The following is a 24,302-nucleotide window of genomic DNA, read 5'->3' as shown; positions in this document are numbered from 1 at the left end:
ACTCTCTTGGATTTTTGGACCTAAACTTTATGCAGAAGTTTATGAAACGCCTTTTGAATAGAAAGACCATAATTGTGAATCAATTATTGTTGAACAAATAATAACAATTTATGGATGCACTGAATAAACCGTACAAACGAATAAAATAGTTTTCAAATTTGCATTTATTCTTGCAATAGATTCATAGTTTAATTGGTGAAACCAACTATACTTACATGAAGGCACCTATGACGTTCCATGACCATAATTTACGACCCCAGTCGGTCGGACTTTGGTTTTACGTTAAAAATGTTGACCACCAAATTATAATTGTAAGTAGTTTGCCTACAATACATCCTAAAAAATCCTAGGCCTAATTGTTTTATTAGCCTTTATTATGGGTTTATGACCATTTTTCCGAAGAATTGCAGCAGCATTTGCAGTAGCCTAGCTAGTGTCTTTACCGTACCAGTCCTGGAAATCCCCAGTCAGCGCTCTCGATTGTGTAGGCCTGCCTCTACTCCGTCTGGTTAGTTGAGTACCGGTGAAATATTGCACGTTTGCCCGTTTTCTATCCAACAAAAGACTAGGCCTAGACTAGTACTAGCAAGTCCTGTCTACACAAGTGAATTATAAATGAATGGGCGCAATTTTTAGGACTAGGCTAGTAGGCTAGGGCCTTAAATATATTTTTTATTTTTATACAGTTAGTAGGCCTAGGCCTAGAGTTTATATTCACCAACATTAACAACAATGTCATTGCCAATGTTACTTCTCACTTTTAAATGTCAATGTTGATTATTTAATTATAATCCTGGCCTTACCTTGACCTTAGACATAAAATAACCTCCCCCCATAGAATATCATTTTGAGTAATCGCTCCCCTCGAATCGGGCGTTTATTCAGATAAATATGGTATACTCTTTTCATTTATTACTGTTACTGTTTGTCTTTTTAGAGGTTACCATGACTATGTGATGTCACCAAAAATGTCAAAAACATTCAGGTTAATGCCAAATTTGGCACATTTCTTGCATCCAAGAACGTCATCTTGTCATTTAATAAATGTGAACGTAACAGCATGTGCTAGAACAATTATTCGTTTAACACATTCAGTACAATTAAATAGCAATGGAATGCTACTGTCTTGTTATACAACTTGCTTTAAGAGAAGTAATTCAACTGACAACAAAGATGTATCTAATTTAGAAAAAGGTAAAAGTGAAAGCACCAAAGCATACCTAAATGAATTGGGGTTTGACACCAAACGAATTGAGGACAGAAGCCCAACAACAATGAAGCAGAACCTCAATCAAATTCAAAACAGTATTCACTTTTTCCGTAATCTTAACCTCGATGATGAAGCCATTCAGAGCATTGTATCAAGACAACCCATGCTTTTATCACGGTCGCTAGATCATCTAAAAGAACACGTAGACTTACTAAAGAAATACAGTTTGACCAATGAGCAAGTCTGCCACGTTATTAGTCGTGCTCCACGATTTTTCAGCGTTCCCGTCGAGACGATAAAAGGCAATGTGAGATACGCCGAAAAACTTCAAGTGTCTATGAAGAAAATCGCAATAATTTTATACTATTATCCGAGTACTTTCTCTCGTAAGAGAAACGGCGTCGAAGCTGTATGTATTCTGATTATTGATATTCTTAAAGCGCATTATCCAATGGATGAAGAAATTGAAAGAAAAATGCTTCGGAGTATGTTCATGTCAAGCCCAAAGGTGTTCATCAGGAGTCCTGGTGAGATTGTCAGGAACATAGCATTTTTAGTATCTCTCGGCTTCACTGATAAAGCATTGTACACTGTGGTACGCTACTGTCCAGAAACACTACGTGTCTACCCTCACTACATTCAAGCAAAGTTTGATTTTGTTCAAAATTTATTTAGCCTTGATGAAACAGACACTGCGACTTTAATCACCAGATACCCAAAGTTTATCAACTTTCAGCCTCATGTTTTACAGGCTAAAGCCGATATGCTTCAAGAAGTGGGCTTCACACTACAACAAATACAACAACAGCCAAGAGTGTTTTCTTTCAGTGTGGACACACTTAATAGACGTTACAAGGCATTGAAAGAGGCTGGTTATGAGTTTAAAAATCTAAGAGTGTTGACGATGTCAGAGAGGGAGATTAAGAACGAGGTCAAAAACCTTGAAAGTAGTACTGTAGTTGAATGATAATTTAAAAGGCTTTAGCATTCTAAAAAGTGTATGATAATGAAAAAATAATAATACTGTACTGAGCATTTATAAAGAGCTCTAAAGCTCTGTCTACACTATCAAACTTTATGTGACGTGCCCATATACGGACATGATGATGTCATATCACTACCATATTTGGGTATATCACTACCATATTTGGGAACATCACACTTTTTTGTCAAACTAGTTTGATAGTGTAGACAGAGCTTTAAACTGCTGCCTCACAGTGCTATAAAGCTCTGTCTACACTATCAAACTAGTTTGACAAAAAAAAGTGTGCTCAAATATGGTAGTGTTACGACATCATCGTGTCCATATATGGCACATCACACTTTTTTTGTCAAATAAAGTTTGATAGTGTAGACAGAACTTTAGTATATTTGGAGTTTGTTTTAAGAAGAGACTTAAATTGCAATTGCAATATAATTATAAAGATTAATACACTTTATTTTGTATAGTGTAATTATTATATATTTACACATAATACCAAGGGTTGTCAATTTTGCATAACATGCCTTTGGAAATGAATTTGACACAAGTATTCATATTACAGAAAAATGTCAGTAATAATAAAACAATATGACTATGTGCCTATAGTACTACTATCATTTTATGTAATCCTTTATCTGTTTTATAAAAATATATACTGTATATTATGAACATCCTAAAGTTTTATTTCTTGACAAATTTTATTTCTGTGTGTAGTATTTTTTCTGTTATCTTCATACTGTATTAATTATTTTCTATAAATCGAGGATTTGTCAAACTTCTTTACCATGCATCTATAGTTTCATGGTCACACCATAAAACAGTTACAGTATACATTATACGATGGAAGACAAATACAGAACAGAATTGATTTAAACCGTAAACGTGAATAAAATTCAATTCCTCTGAAAGCTAGCTGCTGACACTGTATAAATTTAATCACGCGCCCTCTAACGATAGAGTACGCAAGGGAGTTTGCGCGTCGTAGTCAAGGTGACACTCCTCATAAAAGTTAACGCCATAACAACAGTGTGTGTACTTAATCTTGTTTGCACAGCGTTAACTTACTGACGTTTACTTGTGTAACTGTTTCAAAATTCGTTACAACTATTGTTAAAAGTGTATAAAAGGTACGTGTTTTAAAGTTTTATTATTTATTAATAATAACCAATAGGCCTATTAGTTTTAAAATAAAAACAAATATAAATAATATTGAGTGGGAATATTTTGCTAGTTTCAACGAATGATGACTTACGTTTTACAATGTAACAAAAGACATTGACTTAATCGATAGTTACATTGTTAAAAACTATAACTGTGAGTATCTCACACAATGAGTTGTATTGTGTTTTAGACCTAAACATCCTCAAGTTCTTTATTAGACAAACTGTATACTGTTTTCCGATTCTGAGGAACTTGTGGCGACTAGGTTGCTATTTAAGTTAGGTGAATTAGACTCAAAAGTGGGCTGGAAGAAAGACAGAAAAGATATATACATTTTACTAAAAAAAAAATCGTGTTAGTATAGAAAAATATAAGAAAATTAATGAAAAAAGGAGATAATATGGATTGGAAAATAGTGAAGTGAATTTACAAGATTTAAAAATGTTACCGATGAAGTTGATTTGTAATAACATTAGATATTAACAAAAATGTGATAATAATGAAAATAATATAATATAAGATGATATTAATGTGAATAAAACAGAGAGAGAAAAGAAATCATCTTCCAATTAAACGGTGCTACTTGCCCGTTATTAGTTACATTATTATTTTCCATAAACTTAGGTCGATAAAAAAAGTTTGAAACCTGATTAGTGGGCAACGCAAGCCTGTGTTAAATTCTTTCATTTCCCTGTTGAATATAAAACTATTTGCAACATAAGTTTACCCTTACAATAGGACCGTCGTCTCCGTCCTCGAGAGAGTAATATTTTATGAGGGTCATAGATCGACTGTAAATCTTTAGGAGGTTTATGCTAAAGGTACACCTCATGATGAATTAATAATGGGAGTATGGCATGCCAGCGATCTGAATCTATCGGAAAAACTATGGAACGCCATGTAAATCAGTACATATTAGAAAACATGTTTTTACTATAACTTAGACGTTCGTTCTTCGAAGTGTGTTGCTTAGGCCTATTACAGTTTTTAATAATTATGAATACAATTTGAATATTTTCTTCCAGGAGGTCTTTTATTTAAAAATGCCAGGAGAATCAATAAGGCTCCCTGCAATTTCACAGATTCCTCCTAGACTTACTGGACAGGCGTTTCTTGTTGCTTCTCATTTCAAAATTGGTTATGATAGACGTCTATCTAAAAGTGCTACAAAACGTAGCACCTTCACGAAAGACTACCATTTGCATGGACACTACGGTCGATCACCGGCCGCTGTGCCACCAGCACCAGCTGAAGTCATGCACAGAACGAAAGAAGCAGAAATAAGTGACGTCACTGAGACGATTCATTCTTTTGAGCCAAAAAAATATTCAAAACTCCCGCCATGTGCAACACTTACTAAGACAAATTTTAAAATGGACGCGGATGAAAGTATAGACTCTTTCAAAACGACGCATTCAAAAATGTATCCGCCAAAGCCGTTTAGCAGGAGTTTGCCAATGGCTTTCCCGATGAGAAGTTATGTTCCACAAGGAGATCGGGAAAAGGAGCCTATTGCTGTGTCTGACTATAAAACTCACTTCACTGGTCATGATACCTCCAAGTTTACTGTTGAAAGAGCTCCGTGTATGCATGTTGGTAAGTTTCATTTATCCTAATTTTAATGATTTTTTGATGAAAATAAAACGGTATTGATGTATGTATATACGGTAGGCTGCAGAAGTCAACGACAATTTAAGCTACATGATTCACATACTTTTTACGGACGGAACGGAAGATCGAATCGTACCGTCTTCCTTCCTGTGACAATACTTATGCTACTGTTCATTCGCACTTGTTCCGTATCTTCATGGAACGGAAGATTGATTGGTTTGTTAGATGATAGAAAATCATACTAAAGAATTGAACGGCACTGTCGTGTGAATGTGGCTTTAGGCGTTACGTATTGAAGACATACCGTGATATACGTAAATGATGCATTTAGATTATGGAGAAACTTGGAGACACATGACTCAATGTTTTTTATGTTATTTTGTGTTCAGGTGGTCAATCGACTGTACGTGGTGACGACAGAACGCATGGTAACTTCTCAACATCGACGAGCGACCAATTTCCCGCCAAATATCTTCCTTATAAGAGGTTTAAGCCAAACGTAAGTATATAGGCTCCCTAATTGCTATAACGATCAATAATTGCACAGTGCCATAACAAAATCTAAAACAATTTTATATATCTTTAGACAACTGGATCAAACATTCCAAACGGTGACGTAGATAAATTAAATGAACACGTGACCACGCAAGAGGTTTCTTTTCCTGAACACGATAGCAGTAACTACAAGGCTTATGAAAGAGAGCAGGCGATTGGTTGCATCGGCGGAACTAACTTCAAAATGGGTCATACCTCAAAATACGATAAGTTTGCTACGACTGCCGCAGAAGCGTACTGCTGCCCTGTGGTTAAACCAAGTAAGCTTCGACGTTTTGTATTTGTCTTTAACACACGTATAACATGAGACTTTGGCATGACCAGAGCAATTTAAAGAATTTAATGTGACTAACGTTTGATTTCCATTTATTTAGGTCTTAAGAAAGAGATTCCATACGATAATAATGGAAGCAGTTTTCCCGAAGGAGACAGACATCCAGAGAGAGATAGAGAACGAGTTAGCACGACAAACTATACTATGTATCACACTGGGGTAAGACACTAGAGATAATAATACAACGTCCATGGAGTAATTTACTCCATGGATACACTGATAATGACGTCGTATCAGATGAGAAAGAGATGTCATATGGTCACACAATGATGTGTAACATTGTTGAAAGAGTTGTTAAAATTAAAGCATTGGTGGAGAGATCTGTAATAAAAATAAAGAAGCATTTCTACATCGGTGATTAAATGTTAGTTTAGCTCACAGGGAAGAGTGAAATTATAATTGTAATGTCGTCACTCTTCCTCTAATCTAGCTATTGTCTGGTATACGTAGGGAAACATTCTCAAGCTATTTGCGATGCCAATGAAGAAAAATATGTTTTACTGAGAATGAATTCTACAACAATCAATTTGATGTTTACAACACATATATATATATACTAATTTATTTATTTCAAATTACAGCCGCCTAAAGGTTTCAGAAACGAGATAATATCTGGAGCTGCAAAACGTATTGCTAGCAAAGTGATATTAGGAGAGTCTAAACCAGGATCAACGCTCTACAGTACAACACAAAATGATGCTTACCCAGCAGTGAAGCCGTTGCATCCAGTGTCAAGAGTGATTGGACCAACCAGTAAAGTGCCAATGGACTATTACAGTAAGTACGGTATACTATACAATCTCTACAAAACAATGTTCGAAATTCCCTAAAAATGGCTTACTTTGTAGCGTATAATTGTGTTTACGTAATGGACCATTGCTAATCAAAGAAGCAGTCAACATAGGCCAGATATCCTCTTCCAGATCACTATTCCATGTTGACACGTTTGCATGAGTTTGCGGCACACGGGAGAAAATTAAATCGCTTAAAATGTTCAAGCAAATTTAGACCTTTTGTTCATTTTCCTTATCTCATTTTCCTTATAGAAGATACAGCAACACGTCCAACAACATTATCAGACTTCCCGGCATGGAAGGTTGGCAAACATCACGTGACGGCTGAAGCTCTTGAACAGGTAAACGCTCTAATGTTATTTATTTATAATACTTGTATACTCTGGTGAGAGAGAAAGATTTGTATCAATCTGAGATCTTTGTATCTTGCCGCCAGCCATTGCGTCGTGGACCCACAATGTTAAAGAATGATACATTTAATACAGCGATCAAACGATTTATTTTATTAGGTTTCTTTGTTGATACTGTATTACCTATACAGGGTCGCGCCTAGTCTGGCTTCCAGACGGAGTTTTGACTTAATATTAGTAAAAAGATCAATCTTTTGACACATATGGCGTTTCATACGTATACTACTTGAGCTTGGAAACTTGTACAGTATTATTTCCAGCAGAGACAAAATTAAACAACGACGTGTGGGACTAACATAAAAAAGACAATAAATACAGATTTGGAGCAAGTCTAGGTCGCGGCAAGAGACATTGTGTTCAAAGACAGCGCGTGTTCGATTGACAGCAGTGCTTTAGTTTATAGGCCACTAGCGGATTGTTATTTGTTATCGTCGTTAAAATCCTTCTCTCTCATTCCATGTTATACTGTATATGAATATTAACAATAACCATACCTTCTCTTATAATTTTAGTTATCGATCCTCCGTGTAAGAATCCGAGTGTCTTGCCTGGTTGATTTTTTACACGCATTTTATTGCAAAAATTAACATTTATCCAATCGATTTATATATTTTTAGAGTTATATTTTCGTAACCAACTAGTTCCGAACAATGTAGTGTAGATTTCTATCTGTTTCTTTTTTTCAATGGTATGATTATGAGAAGTGTATTTCTAAAAATGTTTTCGTTATTTCATCAGCTTCGAAAATCGCATATCGATCCACCACTCGGAGGTGAACGTTCGTTCAACACAACACACCTAACATCATACACCGCCAAGACAGCGCAACGTTATCAGTACGAAAGCGGCAGACTTCAAAGGAGTTCATTACCACTTGGAACAATGACGATATAGAAATAGGCATAACATTATAAAATCAAATTATTTAGAATAGAAAAGATATATAACGCAATTTTAATATCTGCTAATAAAAAAAATCAAACATTGCTTTCGTACATTATTATATCAAGATTGTCTTTTGATAGGACCTTGTAGAAAGAATCATTAAACGTAATGAAAAAAAGTATTGACCGAATCGGGACCGAATCTCATTCTGACTTCGTTATCTACTGTATCGGTGTGCTAGAGTCTCTGTTCACCCAAGTTAGTAAATCTGTGGTGAAATGCAGTGTTCATACTTATAGATAATTAATGCGCATGTGCGAGTCCGATTGATCTGAATCTCGAACGGAAGACAATCTGGTATGGAAAATAATCTAGCGTTCTGGCAGTGGTGGTCCACACTCAACATTCACTTGCTTATAAGCTTCACAGACCTAATACACCACGATTGATTGCCTAATACTAGTTATAAAAAACGGAATGTATCGTTATCTGATAGGGGTGTTTACTAAAATTGCATATATTCGAGTTGTAGCTCTTTTCCAGGAGAGAATAATCTAATGTCGGTTTATCCAGGTAAGCTAGGCACGAAATAGACAGTGATGTATACCAGTAAAAATATTTTTTCATAAACACATTTATTTCTCTCAATTAACCTACTGTATAGCATGGCACGATTGTGATTGCAGTAGCCTGCATTATGGTGTTAATAATAATAAGAGAGTATCCTTAGATTTCTATGCAGTTACAAAAGCTTATAGCTATAATAATCAGTACGCACTGTTATGTTTCCGTTAAACAATTCAACCAGAATCTACTCAAACAAATTTTTCAATTGGCAGGATAGCTCAAAGTTCTATAACTCAAAAACACACTTTTATATTCAATTCAATATAAAGTCCTATAACGTAAAACCTGGTTTTGCCCTCGCTCCGTTAACAAAACTGATGTTTTTATTTTCATTCAGTCACAGCAAATTCAGTTGACATTTTCATTTGACACTTGGTTTTCTTCTCGATAATGTACAGTAGCATGTAGCAACCGGATTATCTGTACTGTATCTCAACATAATTTGTCCAGTATCATATGCCAATTCTGTAATACAGCGTCACATATGTATCACATGTGGCACATGTACACTATTATGTGTAAAACATATGTGTGTATTACAAAATTTTCTTATGATACTGGTTTTAGTTATACAGAGAATGTTACATATGATCAGTTTACTTGTTGGTAATTTGTTTTGGGCATGAACAAAATTAGCAAAGACTCTCATCGTGAATAGTAATTCTGACTATTTTAGTGACTTTGTGAAAACCAGGTTTACCATTAAAATACTTTTGATTTAGACAAAGTGGTTATATCCAAAGGAGGCTTTATCTTTTTCTTTATTTGGTGCTAGATAGTAAAGATCTTCAATACAAGGTTCAATCCATCTATCTGTGTTGTACACACTTTCACCGACGTTCCAGCCGGGAACATCTTTCATGATGAGTGCTTCTTGCGCTTGGTTGAATTTTAATCGCTTTAGAATACTAAAAATAAGAAATGTAAAATTAATAAGAAGCAGACACAGGGAGGAGTGGAATGATATTTTGTGTGAAATACCATTTCATAACAATAACAACCAAAATACTATGAACACACACGCTAAAAAAAAATATTCATACAGTATAGACTATAATACTGTATATCCTCAGGTATAATCCCACTTCAGGTCTAATCCCACCTCTTACTTTACTGATTTCACAAACAGGCATATCTTTAGGTATACTAGTCCCAGTATTCATTTTTGTCTGGATGTAGGCCTATCTCTAGCCAGTTTAGCTGAGATATTACAAGAAATGCTTACAAATCATTTTTTTCTAGAACCAGGGTTTCCCTGGGTATAGTCCCACCCCCAAGGTCGGCCCAATTTTGTGTTCTACTGGTGTGGGATTATACCAGAGGATATACGGTATATAATAAACAAAACATCAAAAGTTTAATTCTGAAGTAATCCTCCCTTCTCTATATGATTAAAAAGAAATATTTATAAATATATAATTACAATGATCTTTATAGACAAAGTTCAAAACTAAAACATGTTATTTCAAAATTGTACTGTGGCCTTTTACTTACTCCCTATCTGTTTCCACTTCAACTAAAGGCATTATAGCTAAGTATGCTTCCCTGTCTTCACGCTGTAAAAGCCTGTAACAAAGTGAAATCATGATGATAATGATTTATTAAAACCAATATTTCTAAATATTGATTTCAGTAGCTAGAAAAGTATTGCAAATTTTTAGTTTTTAAATTATTTTACAGAGTTACTAGTAGTGGTACTGATGGATTTAACTTGACAATTTTAAGTTATTGATTATTAAATTGATTAATACTGCAATTCTTGTAATCGTATTCAACATTGATTTGGAGAAACTGTACAGTATGAACATGTGTTAATAATAATTACTCAAATTCTCACCTTCGCTTTTTGTTACCCATTCTTAGTGTAAAATATCCACATGCCATTATTAACCCACATCCAGCAAACATAGCATAGCCTATTAATAGTACCGTAGTACAGTACAAGAAAGGAATGAAATTCATTCATAAACAATACTGAATATCATGACACTCAGCGACAGTGCACATACTATGATGTGCATGTATAATATTTATATTATTATATAAATAATATATTATTTTATTTTTATAATAAAAATAAGTAGGTCTACGGCTACTAGTAGGAGTAGGACTAGAGGTTTGGTTTTTTAGGCCTACTATAGGCTAGCTAGGCCCCCTAGGCCTAGAATATTAAAACAATAATAAAGTAAAAAGTTAAGATAGGCCTATATTAAAGTAGTAGTATAGTAGAGTTTAACCATACACATTTCATCTAAGCTAGGCCTCCTACTGTATACGAACGTAGTGCTAGGCTACCCGAATCCGGCTACCCTACCACTAAGCTAGTACTGTTTGTACTAGCCTACTAGGTGCTACGACAGGCACCGGTACAATTTGTGTCGGCCCGTGCGTGCCTCCAGAGGCTTAGGTCTCAGCAAAAGTACAAAATCTTAAATTCTAACAAATCCTGATAATTGTATTACCTGAGAATCCTCTTTTTGGTAAATGTCGTTTGTAATCAATTGGCCCATATCCCCCTTTTGGGGGCATTTCTTGCCTAAAAGTTGACGAAGAAGCCATCTTGTCTAGGAGGCCTAGGCTAGTTCAACAACGAGTGCGCCCCCAACATCCTTGGTATTTTATTCATATTTTTTTTTATATAATTTGTGGAGCCTGATGCTGGCTTTTCTCTTGTAAACATTTCCCACGACAAAAAAAAATAAATAAATAAAGTAAATAAATACAAAATTATAATTTGTAGTTTGTGGCAGGATGAAAAATGAAGAACGGGCTGTATTCGGTCTTTGTACATTTTTGTTCGTTCTCGGGTTGAAATCGAATGTTTAATTTTATCTAAAAAAGAATGGAAAGAAAAAATGAACACAACAACAGCGTTTAATTATTGCACTAGTCGATTTTATTGTAAACAATGTTTCTTATATTCTTCACAATTCCCCACTTTATAACTTGTCTTGAACAAACTCAAGTTTTACTTCTCCAAGTGGAACTGCAAGAGGGACATCGAGAGGCGGGGACTGCAAGTTGTCGGTTAGGGTGTAGACATCTGCATTTTGGTTTATAAATGACGTTAACTTGTTTTCTCGACACTCCAAGTAACGTTTATAAACGGGAATTGCCAGGAATAGATTTGTCGCCAGGAAACAAAACATGGCATGGATCCACAGCGCTACCGTATAAGAATTTGTGACGTCATATGTTTTACCTATAATAAAACAGTGATAATAATTATATAAACTCAAATACTAGACTTACGACCAATAGTTCGTGACAACGCATTGATCTAATGGCATCGTACGTACCGGTACGTCAAGAATGCCCGGACGCCGTTTTAAATAAATGGAGGAGGAGAAGGAGGAGGAGGGAGAGGGGAGAAGGGGGATGGGGATTGGGGGAGAAGTTGAGTCGGGGGCCAATTCAACTGAGAAAGCTTACCTCCTGTAAATGGTATAACGATAGTTGATAGACCACTTGCTAGTAAAATATGAGCACACGCTTCTGTATTTTTTTCAGCTCCAAATGTTTCTATGGCAACGGAAAGCGGCATTGTATATGTTATAGAACGAGCAAAGCCAATGCCTAAAAACAAATATAGAAATATCAAATGATATAATTTATACTACAGTATTTTGTATATGTAAAATCATGCCTTGAAATACAATTGTTAGGCGGCCTGAGTGCCGGTATTCTATCTTTTAAAAAAATAATGTTTTTGTTCAAAATACTGATTTAGATAACGAAACTTTTTTTGGACACGCAATTTTTCTCTCAGTGCCATCACCAGTTCAGAACAACGCGCGCGTGTAATTCCAACAGAATTTGCATGTGCGCGAACAATTTTCATCAGCACTTAGACGCGCGCGTATTGCTTGCGTGGTGGTTAGGTACATGTCGCGAGCGTGAAGAGAAATACATTTTGTTGATACGCGTTCAAATGTTGATGACTCACGTGACGTCTTTGAGAAGTGATCACTTACATATTGCAAACGCCACCATGCCACCGACAGAGTTGATCTTGATGGCACACATCAAGGAAATAGTTCCAATCAATGAACTGATTACCAACATATACACTCGTTGAAACGGAAGATGATCGCCAAACAGCCCACATATAATTCGACCACATAGCTCACCACTACCCAGTACAGAGATTAGGAGTGCCGCCTTTTCTGCAGATAATCCAACACTCTCTCCAATGCTTACCTATAAGACATTGAAATTAAATTATTTGTTAGTGTTAGATGATAGGCCTATAATGAACGATTTCATTGTCTGAGACCATTCTCATGGCACCATCCGGCGACAAACCAGAGAGAGAAAACGACTATAATTACTATAATAAATTATCTCATCCATAAGATGGACTAATGATGGAACAGAGTTTAACTATCATTTTGATTCCGCACTGACTACTTTATCAAGGTTCTATAGGAATGTTATCAGCGTACTTCTTTGCGAGCATTTTCCTCTTTTCCATTGTTGCCCAACTCCCATACTATAATTTTAACGCACCCTAATTCCTCATAACGTAACTTCAGTTTTGAGCTCTTTCCTCCAGCGCAACCGGAGATTCACTCACGACCGAGTTGCACTGACGACAAACATACTGTAGGCCTACTTACAAAGTATACTGAGATGAATGAAGCGGCCAGATACGCGAAGAACATAGCCGACATGAAGAACCAATATTTCAAAGTACGCATCATGTCTACAATCTTATGTAGACTGTTAGTTGGTGACTTGTTCTGTTTCTTGATGGCGTTTGGCATATTAAAACAGTCACTGTCGCCGTTATGTGGGCCGTCCGACGGAGGGGTAATGACCAGAGGTGCTTCAAACCACATTGTGCACATTGAGCATATCATAAACATCAACGCTGCTTCAATCCGAAGAGCGTTACGCCAACCGACTGACGTCACCATACACTGGAGTACCGGTGTCATCACTAACATTCCTTAGAGAAAAAAACGAACATGTAAAAACATTACATTTTTGGTGATGATTCGCAATTTTCGTTGTCATTGCTATTACCATTACATCCGATTCTGCATTGTCATTAAATACATCTTAACCGTCTATCGCAAGTCATTGAGATAGTCGATAGTCAGTTAAGATGTATCTAGTTACAGCTGCAGAATCGGGTGGTCAAGTACTATCCTCGTCATCATCACCACCACCATTACTACACTTATTCATTGTCATGTCCACTTTCCTCGCAATATGCACATCATCGATCCAGTGTGACGTATACTCTACTTACCAACCGTTGCACCAGCTTGAACCATTGACGTTGCGCGAGAGCAACATTTTGTTGAGAAATAACACGTGACCAGCTGCTGTACTGGAGTGTAAATAAAATTAACTCCGGTGCCAACTAAGACACTGAAGGAGAAGTACAGAAACCCAATAGAGGGGGCAAACGATGACGCTAAAATGCCAATGGTACATATTGCTATCCCCGTGCAGATCACAATGCGATGGTTGAAAGTCTCAAACAGCATGCTTGATATTGGAGATAGGCTACACAGAAGACAGAATGTCAGAGATCCAATCCAACCTGGGAAAAAAGACAGGATAAAAACGCAATTATTATAAACAAGAAGATTATCTTTTAAACACGTTTTATCATCGTTCTTATTAAGGAAACTTTGGATTTTGCGACGCCCGAGGAATATGACCCAGTACTTATGACGTCATATACTGGCGTTTTTTTAAGTCGTCGGATCCAATTTTATCGACCCTGGATTCAGCAGCTGACGACCTAACATGCGCATGTAAACTTTTTGGGTGTATACGATGTGTGCAACAAATATTGAAATCAATTTTATGGAGAAGTACGATTTTATTATTATCATCATCATCGTTGTCGTCATCAAAATCGTTATCCTCTTCTTCTACCTCTTTCTACTTTGATTGACAACCATGTTGTTCTTAGCACATCAGTCAACTCATTCAAAAACAACTTTGACAGACACATAAAAAACACTAGAGAAGAGGCAACCATTACGAGTTTTAAAACTCACTGCTTCTTTAACATCACTAAGGTATGGTAAAGCATCATAATATTATTATTACCTGTTGCCTCAGCGCTTGATTGAAATTCTTCTTGGAAGGATGTATAAAAGACACCGAATGATTGGACGAATCCAAACATCATAAAATAAGTGCAGAATCCTCCAATGGTCACCGTCCAGCCACGCCTCTCATTGGTCCATTCCTGGAAACTGCACGAAGACTTTGATGTGAAACGAGATGACGTAGTTGCCGACGACGTGGACTTTTCAGAGTCGTCGTAGGACGCTACTGGATCCTCCATTTGTCTGGTTTTCTTTTCCAAAGATTATGTTAATGAACTTAATTTTATAGCCTATGTTTAGGAGTGAACACAGCGCTTGAAACGCACACAACTAAAGAAAATAATGAAAATAAAAAAATGGTCAAGTGGGCAAGGCTTTTCGTGCTTTTATATATTTTATAAAATTCCACCATGCTAGCCGTTAAGTATTCTAGCGTTAGCCCTTGCCTAACTAGGGCCTAAGCCTGGCCTAGGCTAGGCTTCATCCTAGGCCTAAGTTCTGTTTTCAATATTATAATTTGGCTCTGTCAAAGCACTAGGCCTATCAAACTAGTTTGACAGTTGAAAAAAGTATGATGTTCGATGATGCCCAAATATGTTAGTGATATGACGTTATCATGTCCATCATCATATGGGCACATCACATTTTTTTGTCTCATAAAGTTTGATAGTGTAGACAGAGCTTTTGGCCTAGGCCTAGGCCATAATAGGCTATATGGCCTGCGAAAAAAAAGCTATAGTACTTACTTTTTACTAAAATGATTCCCACATAATGTCTTGTACGATGTTCGCAACTTTTGGAACAATTTTTGGGAGCTCTGACAAGCAGAGTCCCGAGGGTTAGCGGTTTACACCGCTGGTTTTTGCGGAGCTAACCACCTGACGAAGGTCACAAAACAAAGGATGCGAACGCACAAAACAATCATCGAGAGGGTCTTAGTTTGCGCGCGCGCGCGTACACTTCCAAACAATACATTCTGTGTTGCGTTGACAACGCTGAGTAGCAACGTGGGCGTCATATTATACCAATACCGCAGCGGCGCTATGTAATCTTTAGTTATACTTTTCGAAATAGTAGGCCTATATTCTTTTTTGACCGCGACCCAAACTTCTGCTCAGGCCCTCTATATTAATTAAAATAGTTGGATGAAGTTTACTGACGTACAGAAAAAAAAGTCGTAGGAAGGCCTATATGAACAATCTTATTATACTCAACGAACCTTATACAGAACAAAAAGAAAAACTAATTTCAGATCCAGTCGAATGATTACGTTGTATGCAGATTACTAAAAAAGAATAAGAATTATCAATACTCTGAGTCTCCGTTGAATCCGAGTGTGACGGGTGGTATTTTTACAAATTTATTCAAAACAACGTTTATTCACAATCACAATAAAAGGTTTGTCATGTAATTGCTGGAATGATTGCCCTCATTCTTTCCGAGTTTCATTATTTGAATCCGAGATTAGAGTATGCTAATAATAATTATTTTGATATTTCAAAAAATGTTATCGTGCTAATTACGAGAATATAGTATACATAATCTGTATAAGTCCAAAGCTTAGTTGATAAAGAAATTGATTGATATTATTATACTCCTCCTGTCATAGTATTGAGGATTTATGGGTTCAGGTATTAATCCAGGCATACGACGCCCCTGGAGGTCTCGAACATTCCACAAATTTCTTTGTTTGGTACAACTGCACGGCGGTTACCATGGAACTGATTTAATTGTCTCTTCTTCAACGGTATCGGTCACTAGATCAAAGAAGCTCATTACATTTATTATATTGTAGCAAGATGAAACACAATCGCTAAAGCTAAATGCTTGCTTGCGGTAACCATTGCGGATTTCTCCATGCTGTACGAGCCCGTGTACGAGAGGTAGGCTTCAATTCAACAGTTGGTTTTGAGGTTTATTGGTTGGTTTCCGATACTGTCACTTGTTGGTACAGACATGAATGAGGATATGCCTCCATGGTACAGTATTACACGTCCCAGTGGCCTACTAGCTAGCATAATGTTGGTCCCTCATTTTGTACAATCGATATTGAAGATGCTCTGCGAGTTGTTCGAAAAACGGTCCATATCTGATAATACAAAATAATTCAGATAAAATTAGTTTAAGTTAAGTATCTGTACTCTTCTTAATTGTTATGATTTCTTTGTCATACATCCGGGCCTAATGTAATCTCATGAAATTAAAAACAAAAGTACAATAGGAACAACAACAACACTTAATGTTAAATGTTTCTCCCCGGGATCACGTTATTAAACGTTGGGTGGGAGGGGGAAACAGTTTTAGCAAAATACAGCCAATCCGGACAGATGTGTCCTGCACCGTACAAATGAACTTACTTTAAACACGAAAAGAATAGACGATTGTCGAACCATAGATTTGTCTACTATCACATGGAAGAAAACAATAAAATACAACGTTAAAAATAATATTATTCGAAATGCTACAAAATGATTTCCTACAACATACATTTACTTCTGTTGTTCTAAAAAACTAAAAACATTAGTATTTTATTACTCGACCAAAAATATAAATACTTTCTACTTTGTTCGCATAAATATATTTCATAATATTATATACAACAATATTGTTATGTTGTCACAAGTGCGGATATTACTGAAAACCTTCAAATTATGTCATTGCATAAACCTGGCGTAGCGTGACGACCTAACCCATTATTAAATATTAATATATGTGACAACCAGGTCGAGACCGGTGAAGAAGAGACGATACACACGCATTTCACAGCGTAGCGAGAACCCGGTCTGTCAAGAAGCAAAACTAGATGATTAAACTGAGTTGGAAATAAATGAATTATTAATCGTCTTGCACCGCAGTAAGCAGCATTTGAGGAGGAGGCAGACAGATTCATTCTGGATTCACGTTGTACATATTTCCCACGGTACGTAAATTTCAGTTTGTGTAGTCTATGCGAAAGAAATATTTGCATTTTTAGCTAGCTTTGAATGAATGGATGTGAAAAAGTATTGCTGAACAAAGAACGGCTGTTTCCCCCGGCAGAATTGATGTTATGCCAGCTTATTATTCTACTTTCAATATTATATATTCGCTTGACTAAAATCACCATTATAATAGATAACATCTCCTACATCACTTATGTAGGCCTATAACATGTTGTAATATAATGTGCCGCGCCCATATTTGAATGTGACCCGGTAGATCTGCACGTTGTTTTGATAGTGCAATATACAATACATCAGCGGCAGATGGTTTGAGAACATTATTTCATAGAGCATACTTATTATGCAAATGAGCTATTTAAGCTATTGATTGAACTGCATTGATCAATATTTTGGGGTACATTTTTAGTCACAAATTCTGATTCCATAAAGGAACTTGATTTATAGTAAAATCATTTACGTTCATATTGTGCGTCACCGTAGATGGTTAGATGACCTTTCCTCATTACATTATCCACATGTTCTGTTAATATATCATTCATTGATAGAGTGGTATAAAATGTAACAGTTTTTCATGAATATTATGTAATTATTATTCACGGGACCACTTTTGTTCAAAATGAGTGAACCAACTATAAACCGCCAAATGAATACCCTTGCAGGGACCATCTCCATCGGTCGTTGACAGTTCATTCCTTTGTACCATGTGCCGGTCTGAATTGAGTTATGGTACTGTTTTATATGCAGGAATTTCTCTATAATTAAATTTGCTACGAGAGAAGGGGATGGCGTTGGGGGTCATGAGGTCAGAGGGAATGGACTAACATATTTACACCCAGACTCAGTCTTACTATAGTCTCCAGTTACTATGCCTCTATTCACTAGAACATGAGGAGTGGAGGACCTGTCGGAACCAGTTATTATCCTCAAAATTACTTTTCATTTGGTCGTGGTTAAAATCTCGTTACTTTTATTGTTGTAGGCTGTGGAGAGGGTTGACCTTTACAGGGGTGGCTTTAACCTTCAGATTCAGTTAATTCGACTACCAGGGATAATGCACCTGTCGTAACGACTTCATTTGGCCACCTATTTATAAGTGTATATTTTGTTACCAGAGGGTTGGATGAAACTAGCCCGTTTTCTATTAGTATTAACCAGCAACTGATAACGACATTTTGAATATCACCGAGTTACCCTTTCATTTCGACATAATAAATTATATAGTCTAATTTTTACGAACGTGTTATGCATCAACACAAATTTATCAGGGAGTATATTCCCTGATTGTATAGTTATGCAGTCTCAAATCCAAACACAAAACGTGTATTCATGTATATCGATGTCGAAATTTGTTCAAGGTCAAAACATTTGATTGTTTAAACGGGTAATATTTTTCAATTTTACACAACAGTGGTTAATTTTACTTTAATTTATTTGATTAAATTTTCATGTACAAACACAACATAAAATACATGACAATGGTGCAGCACCCTGGGGATTGCCATGAGTGCTTGCTAAGCAGCTATCGAATCGGTTCTGCATGCTACATGTATCTATATATTATTTACAGTTACAATGATTAACAAAACATTATATGTATAAATGCCATAATATTTAATGTCCTACTTAACTACGTTAATTATATTCTCATTGCAGGTTTCAAGTAAACAGTAAAAATGCGTACGGATTGTATTGAGAAAGCCCTTAAACGTTTCTTCGCTTTCTATGGAAGATTTTTAGCTCGTCATCCAATATTATTTATCGCTGGTTCATTGGTCCTTGCTATAGGCCTTGGATCGGGGTTAAGGCATGTTTATGTTGAGGACGACTCAGAATTTTTATACACGCCGGATAATGGTCCCGCGAAAGAGGAGAAACGCATTATTGAGTCGATTTTCGGCAACCACACTGGTGAAGGAGCGCCGATATCTCGTCGAACATCAGAGGTTGCAACAGCACGCATAATTGTTATTTCCAAATCATCTGACGGAGTTCTTCAAAAGGAACCATTTGAAGAAATACTTCGCTTGGATAAAAAAGTAAAGGAAATAACCATACAAGATGGAGATAAATACTACACATTTGATAACATTTGTGCAAAAAAATGGAATGCTCAATCATGCGAGTCAAAGTCGAACGTCCTTACCTTGTACGAATTTGATGCAAATAATTTAAATACAACACGTATAGGATACCCCTTTGCGATGAGAAAAGACGGGGCGCCGTATTTTATAGGAAACGAGATTTCAGGCGTGGAACTTAAAGATGAGTTTGTACTGAAAGCAACAGCGATGCAATTGTCGTACTCAATTCAAGGGGACGTGACAGAAGACTGGCTTGATGCTTTTATAGACGAGTTTGAGGGAATGAACACGGAGTTCTTAGACGTTTATGTTTACACAACACATTCATTAGATGTAGCGCTTTCAAGAGAAAGCAAAGCCGTTATAAATCAGTTTTCTATAGCGTTCACCCTTTTGATGGGCTTTTCTGTACTTTCTTGTTTGCGACTTGATTGCGTATTGAACAAACCTACCCTCGCCATAGCCGGTGTGTTGTCTGCGTGCTTGGCTATCCTTTCAGGCTTTGGACTGATAGCTCTGTGTGGCGTTCCAGTCATCGACATAAGTTCAAGTGCACCGTATTTTATCATAAGTAAGTATATGTATCTGCTCGGTTCAGTTTAGGGAGCAGTTTACAGCTGCTAGCATTTTATGTGACGGGTTGGCAAACATTTCTATGACACCTCTTAAACAACACTTCAAACAAAAAAGACCTTTTCTTCAGAACAAATTAGTATTTTAAAATTGATGAACAAAAGGAGGCCCTTGTAATGGAATTGTTTTCAAATGCCCAATCACTATTGTGTTTGTCTTTTTCAGGTATTGGTGTTGACGACATGTTTATAATGATGGCGTCTTGGAAAAACACGAACCCACGTTTACCTGTAGATACACGGACAAGTCTAACGTTATCTGATGCCGCGTTGTCAATAACCATCACGAGTCTCACAGATACTCTGGTCTTCGTTGTAGGCGCGTTCTCGCCATTTCCTGCGGTATCGTACTTCAGTATTTTAACTGGTTCCGCCGTCTTATTCGACTATATATATCAGATTACATTCTTTGCTGGTTGTATGGTTATATCTGGTCGTCGCGAGGCTGCTTCTAGACATTCAATCTTCTGTTGTGTAAAAGTAAAACCTGATAGTACTTGCTGTGGTCTGAGAGTGAAATCTGAAAGTTCACCTTCTGACAATGATGCTGCACCCAATGATGCAGTTTCTAAAAGCGGTGGGTCTAATAATGGTGGGTCTAGCTATACCCCGGTGGCATCGGACGTTGTTGCATCAAATATGGAAGAAGGTGATGATTTACCTGCCATAGAGTCTGATGAGTTACACGTTGTTGAATCCCCTCACCCGTTGACGATATTTTTCCGCGATCGATTCAGTCCATTTATATTAAAACCTAGTGTGAAAGCAGTTATTTTATTTTTTTATTGCGTTTACATCGGATGTGCTATTTACGGTCTTACATGTTTGCAAGAGGGCCTCTCGTATCAAGAAATACTTCCCAAAGACTCGTTTGTTACTAAGTTTCTAGACATCGAAAGCACATATTTTAAGAAATTTGGATTCCCTGTTTCTGTGATGATACCGGTAGAAGTTGACTTTTCAAATCCAGAAATCCAGATAGACATTGATCGTGAACTGGCAAGGTTTGAAAATCAGGACTTCACACTTCCATCTAACTATTCTGTGTCTTGGTTAAGACAATTTATAAGATACAGTAAAGGATTTCCAAACATAAATCCGATGACAGTTCTAGACAGTTTTCTTAATCATCCAGATTTCAACGATTTTACATATGATATTGAATTTGACAATGCTGGTGAAAATATCATCGCTTCTAGATTCTACGTTACCACCACGAATATTCAACATACATCTGATGAGAGAAAGGTGATGGATACCTTTAGGGAAACGGCTGAATCGTCATCATACAACATAACTGTTTTTACACCACCATTCATTTTCTTCGATCAATATTTAAAAGTACTTGGAACTACTTTCAGGAGTTTAGGCATCGCTCTTCTTTCAATGATGTTGGTGTCACTGATGCTTATCCCCGTCCCGATGTGTGCCGTGTGGGTTACAGCAACAATATTATCCATAGAACTAGGAATGATTGGTTTCATGGCATTATGGGGTGTAAACCTTGACCCAGTTTCAATGATAGTCATTATTGTCTGCATTGGATTCAGTGTTGATTTTCCCGCCCATATCACTTACCATTATGCCACTAGTAAGGCTACGACGCCAGACGAACGCGTAAAAGAGGGCTTGTATTCCCTCGGGATGCCGGTCTTGCAGGGAGCGGGCTCTTCCATACTCGGAGTCCTCGTAATATCAAGCTCAGATGTTTATATATTTAGCGCATTTTTTAAAACCATGTTCCTGGTAATTTCTCTTGGAGCTCTGCACGCGTTGTTTATCTTACCCATAATGCTATCCCTGTTTAGCCGCAGGAATCAAAAAGTGTCAACAGACGAAAAATCAAACACCAATCAAAATCCGGCATTTGAACCAAACATTGAAAATGGTGACGAAACTGTTACGCAACAAAAACTATGTTAAGTACACTTTGTGTATGGTTCCTTAGAACCGCCAAATGCTCTTTTATGAGTTTTATGATGTACGGAATTAGTACGGTAATTTCATACGGATCTTCGCTAACGTGTAAAACTCGGTAACGAATGTACATGTGACGGAACGGTTAATCCATAATACATCATAATATATTCGTCCAAAGTATCACACGGGTGTTTTAAAGATTAAGGATAAGGTAGAAATAATATCACGTGTAACGCTGTATATGCGAATTTGTCGATCAGTATACACGTCACTAGAAAAATCGACTCGCATGTGAACCTATGAACTATTTTGATTAACCTGTTGCCAGAGGCTCAAAGAGACTCCCTGGAATTTCGCAAAATGAAGACATTTTAATATAACTTAATACATGATCCCCAGCGACAAAAACATTTATTAAAACAGATTGAAAATGGATAGGTCTAAAACACAAAAGGAGAAGACATCAGAGAAGATCATCCAAGATGGAGGGGTAATATGAAAAGTCTGAACATTACAAGACCGAATAATAAAAAGCATCTTCCACAAGAATGACCCGGCGACGAGAAAATTTATAAATGAAGATGATAGGCCCAGAACACACATAGACCGACGACAAAGAAGACGATCGAGACTGAGAGAAATGAGACACGGAGATATATACAAAAACGAACTGGTTCAGAATTAAAAGACCAGCATATGATTAGTAGTAGGTTTACTTGTCCCTGCTCAGCAATATCGTCCAGCTGCGTAAGCCTACTATAGTATACGCTAAAGTACTAATACCATGGGCATTTTAAAAATTACCATTGATATCTTTTTCTATTGTGAGTTTTTTTAGAACAATTGGCCAATTATAAAATGTTGTCTTTCTTTTGATAGCTTATAAGTTATCGGACTCTAAACTAAAACCATTCCTCTACACGATGAATGGACAACTGTAATCTTTAGTTTGTCTAAAATGAAACGTATGGAATTCTTGGTGGTGTTAACAGTTGAAATTAAGAGAAATATCGATGTGCTCTAAGTTGGGAATTTTATTCTCCAGACGTGTGATATTATTATACTGTACTATCGTATTATACCATGGAGAAATAAACCAAGGAATCAATAAGGAGTTTTAATGAAAGAACGCGTGCTGTTTAGTTTTAAATTGTAAATAAATGTCTAATTTCAAATCAATGATTAAGATATAGCAACTGTTTACCGTTAGCTATAAACTATCTACAATGCATTGTACTGCATAACATGGCTTTAAATTATTCAAACTCAATATTTTGTAAGTGACTTCACAACAAGTTCATAGTCAGCTTGTGGGTTTGGTGGGTTCGATTTGTTTTTTTTGGAAGCGAGCGTTTTTTTACAAACATGACGATATCTGAAATATTATATATTTTTTAAAATATTAATGTTAGTGTTATTATTATAAATTGTTACTAAGCGAAAGAGAGGAGCCACTTAAGTTGCACCTAATAGGGGTCCGGCCATTGTTAATTTTTTGGGAAACAAGAACCCCTTGTAACCATCGTAAAATGTGTATTTCCTAATCTCAGGTTGCGAGATTTACACATGTGAAAAAACCATAGTTCGAATGGTGCTAGTGTGAACGACATACCTGCTGAATTAAGTAACTTGCATATTTGTCGTATATAATATTGACCTTTTAAAATTTTATGAACTGATCAGAGGTTATTTGTTTTAATGAGGCCTATGAGTATTATAATACAGGTACTATGTATTTTCATTTATATGTTTTAATGTATAGAATATAAATATGACCTTACCGATTAGTAATTTAATATAAGATACGTTATCCTGTTACGGTACAGTTTTGATTAATTTGTTTGTATGTTGATACTGTATAAATACATGTGATATTTCATCAAGTTGTCTCCTCCACTTTCGTTTTTTCAACATGCCTACAGTTAAATAACAACAATAAACGAAAAAAAAAACACATTAACATAATATGTCAATATTGTCTGGACGAGTAATATAGTATTATAATACAGTATGAACTACGCAATGTTGACATAGTTTAGTAGTAATAACAATAATTCATATTAATACATATTATTGCTACCGGC

General features: G+C 36.4%; 6 protein-coding genes across 8 annotated transcripts in view; 3 read left to right on the top strand and 3 right to left on the bottom strand.

Annotated features, from left to right (window-relative positions):
* The window catches only part of LOC144844967 (adhesion G-protein coupled receptor G6-like), a 150,691-nt gene that overhangs the window by 69,040 nt on the left and 57,349 nt on the right, over positions 1 to 24,302 (bottom strand). The gene's annotated exons all lie outside the window — the stretch shown is intronic.
* On the top strand, positions 588 to 3,004 carry LOC144845100 (uncharacterized). Its single transcript, XM_078702248.1, has 2 exons — positions 588 to 604; positions 938 to 3,004. Exon 2 carries the CDS (start codon positions 957 to 959, stop codon positions 2,175 to 2,177), a length of 1,221 nt encoding a protein of 406 aa, XP_078558374.1. The 5' UTR covers positions 588 to 604; positions 938 to 956; the 3' UTR covers positions 2,178 to 3,004.
* LOC144844807 (stabilizer of axonemal microtubules 5-like) lies at positions 3,256 to 8,078 on the top strand. Its single transcript, XM_078701874.1, has 8 exons — positions 3,256 to 3,319; positions 4,379 to 4,949; positions 5,354 to 5,463; positions 5,551 to 5,779; positions 5,894 to 6,012; positions 6,435 to 6,630; positions 6,900 to 6,988; positions 7,796 to 8,078. Exons 2-8 carry the CDS (start codon positions 4,397 to 4,399, stop codon positions 7,949 to 7,951), a joined length of 1,452 nt encoding a protein of 483 aa, XP_078558000.1. The 5' UTR covers positions 3,256 to 3,319; positions 4,379 to 4,396; the 3' UTR covers positions 7,952 to 8,078.
* Positions 8,582 to 11,163, bottom strand: LOC144845122 (NADH dehydrogenase [ubiquinone] 1 alpha subcomplex subunit 13-like). The gene is made up of 4 exons (XM_078702278.1): positions 11,032 to 11,163; positions 10,407 to 10,485; positions 10,064 to 10,135; positions 8,582 to 9,477 (listed from the first exon to the last, which is right to left on the bottom strand). The coding sequence occupies exons 1-4, from the start codon at positions 11,126 to 11,128 to the stop codon at positions 9,288 to 9,290; spliced, it is 438 nt and encodes a 145-aa protein (XP_078558404.1). The 5' UTR covers positions 11,129 to 11,163; the 3' UTR covers positions 8,582 to 9,287.
* Positions 11,456 to 15,529, bottom strand: LOC144844708 (monocarboxylate transporter 13-like). 2 transcript variants are annotated; one of them, XM_078701736.1, is made up of 7 exons: positions 15,386 to 15,529; positions 14,642 to 14,933; positions 13,827 to 14,123; positions 13,189 to 13,520; positions 12,544 to 12,769; positions 12,002 to 12,145; positions 11,456 to 11,771 (listed from the first exon to the last, which is right to left on the bottom strand). In XM_078701736.1, the coding sequence occupies exons 2-7, from the start codon at positions 14,880 to 14,882 to the stop codon at positions 11,509 to 11,511; spliced, it is 1,503 nt and encodes a 500-aa protein (XP_078557862.1). In that variant the 5' UTR covers positions 14,883 to 14,933; positions 15,386 to 15,529; the 3' UTR covers positions 11,456 to 11,508. The 2 variants fall into 2 exon arrangements, with proteins under 2 accessions (XP_078557862.1, XP_078557860.1); XM_078701734.1 differs by having other exon boundaries at positions 14,642 to 14,973; positions 15,390 to 15,529.
* Positions 17,496 to 24,097, top strand: LOC144844665 (patched domain-containing protein 3-like). Of its 2 annotated transcripts, XM_078701682.1 has the most exons (3): positions 17,496 to 17,563; positions 19,239 to 20,237; positions 20,465 to 24,097. In XM_078701682.1, the coding sequence occupies exons 2-3, from the start codon at positions 19,259 to 19,261 to the stop codon at positions 22,219 to 22,221; spliced, it is 2,736 nt and encodes a 911-aa protein (XP_078557808.1). In that variant the 5' UTR covers positions 17,496 to 17,563; positions 19,239 to 19,258; the 3' UTR covers positions 22,222 to 24,097. The 2 variants fall into 2 exon arrangements, with proteins under 2 accessions (XP_078557808.1, XP_078557809.1); XM_078701683.1 differs by lacking the exon at positions 17,496 to 17,563 and having other exon boundaries at positions 19,218 to 20,237.

This window comes from Antedon bifida, chromosome 6 (genome assembly GCF_963402885.1).
Source record: "Antedon bifida chromosome 6, ecAntBifi1.1, whole genome shotgun sequence".
Taxonomy (NCBI): Eukaryota; Metazoa; Echinodermata; class Crinoidea; order Comatulida; family Antedonidae; genus Antedon; species Antedon bifida.
This window is presented reverse-complemented; position numbering and strand designations above follow the sequence as displayed.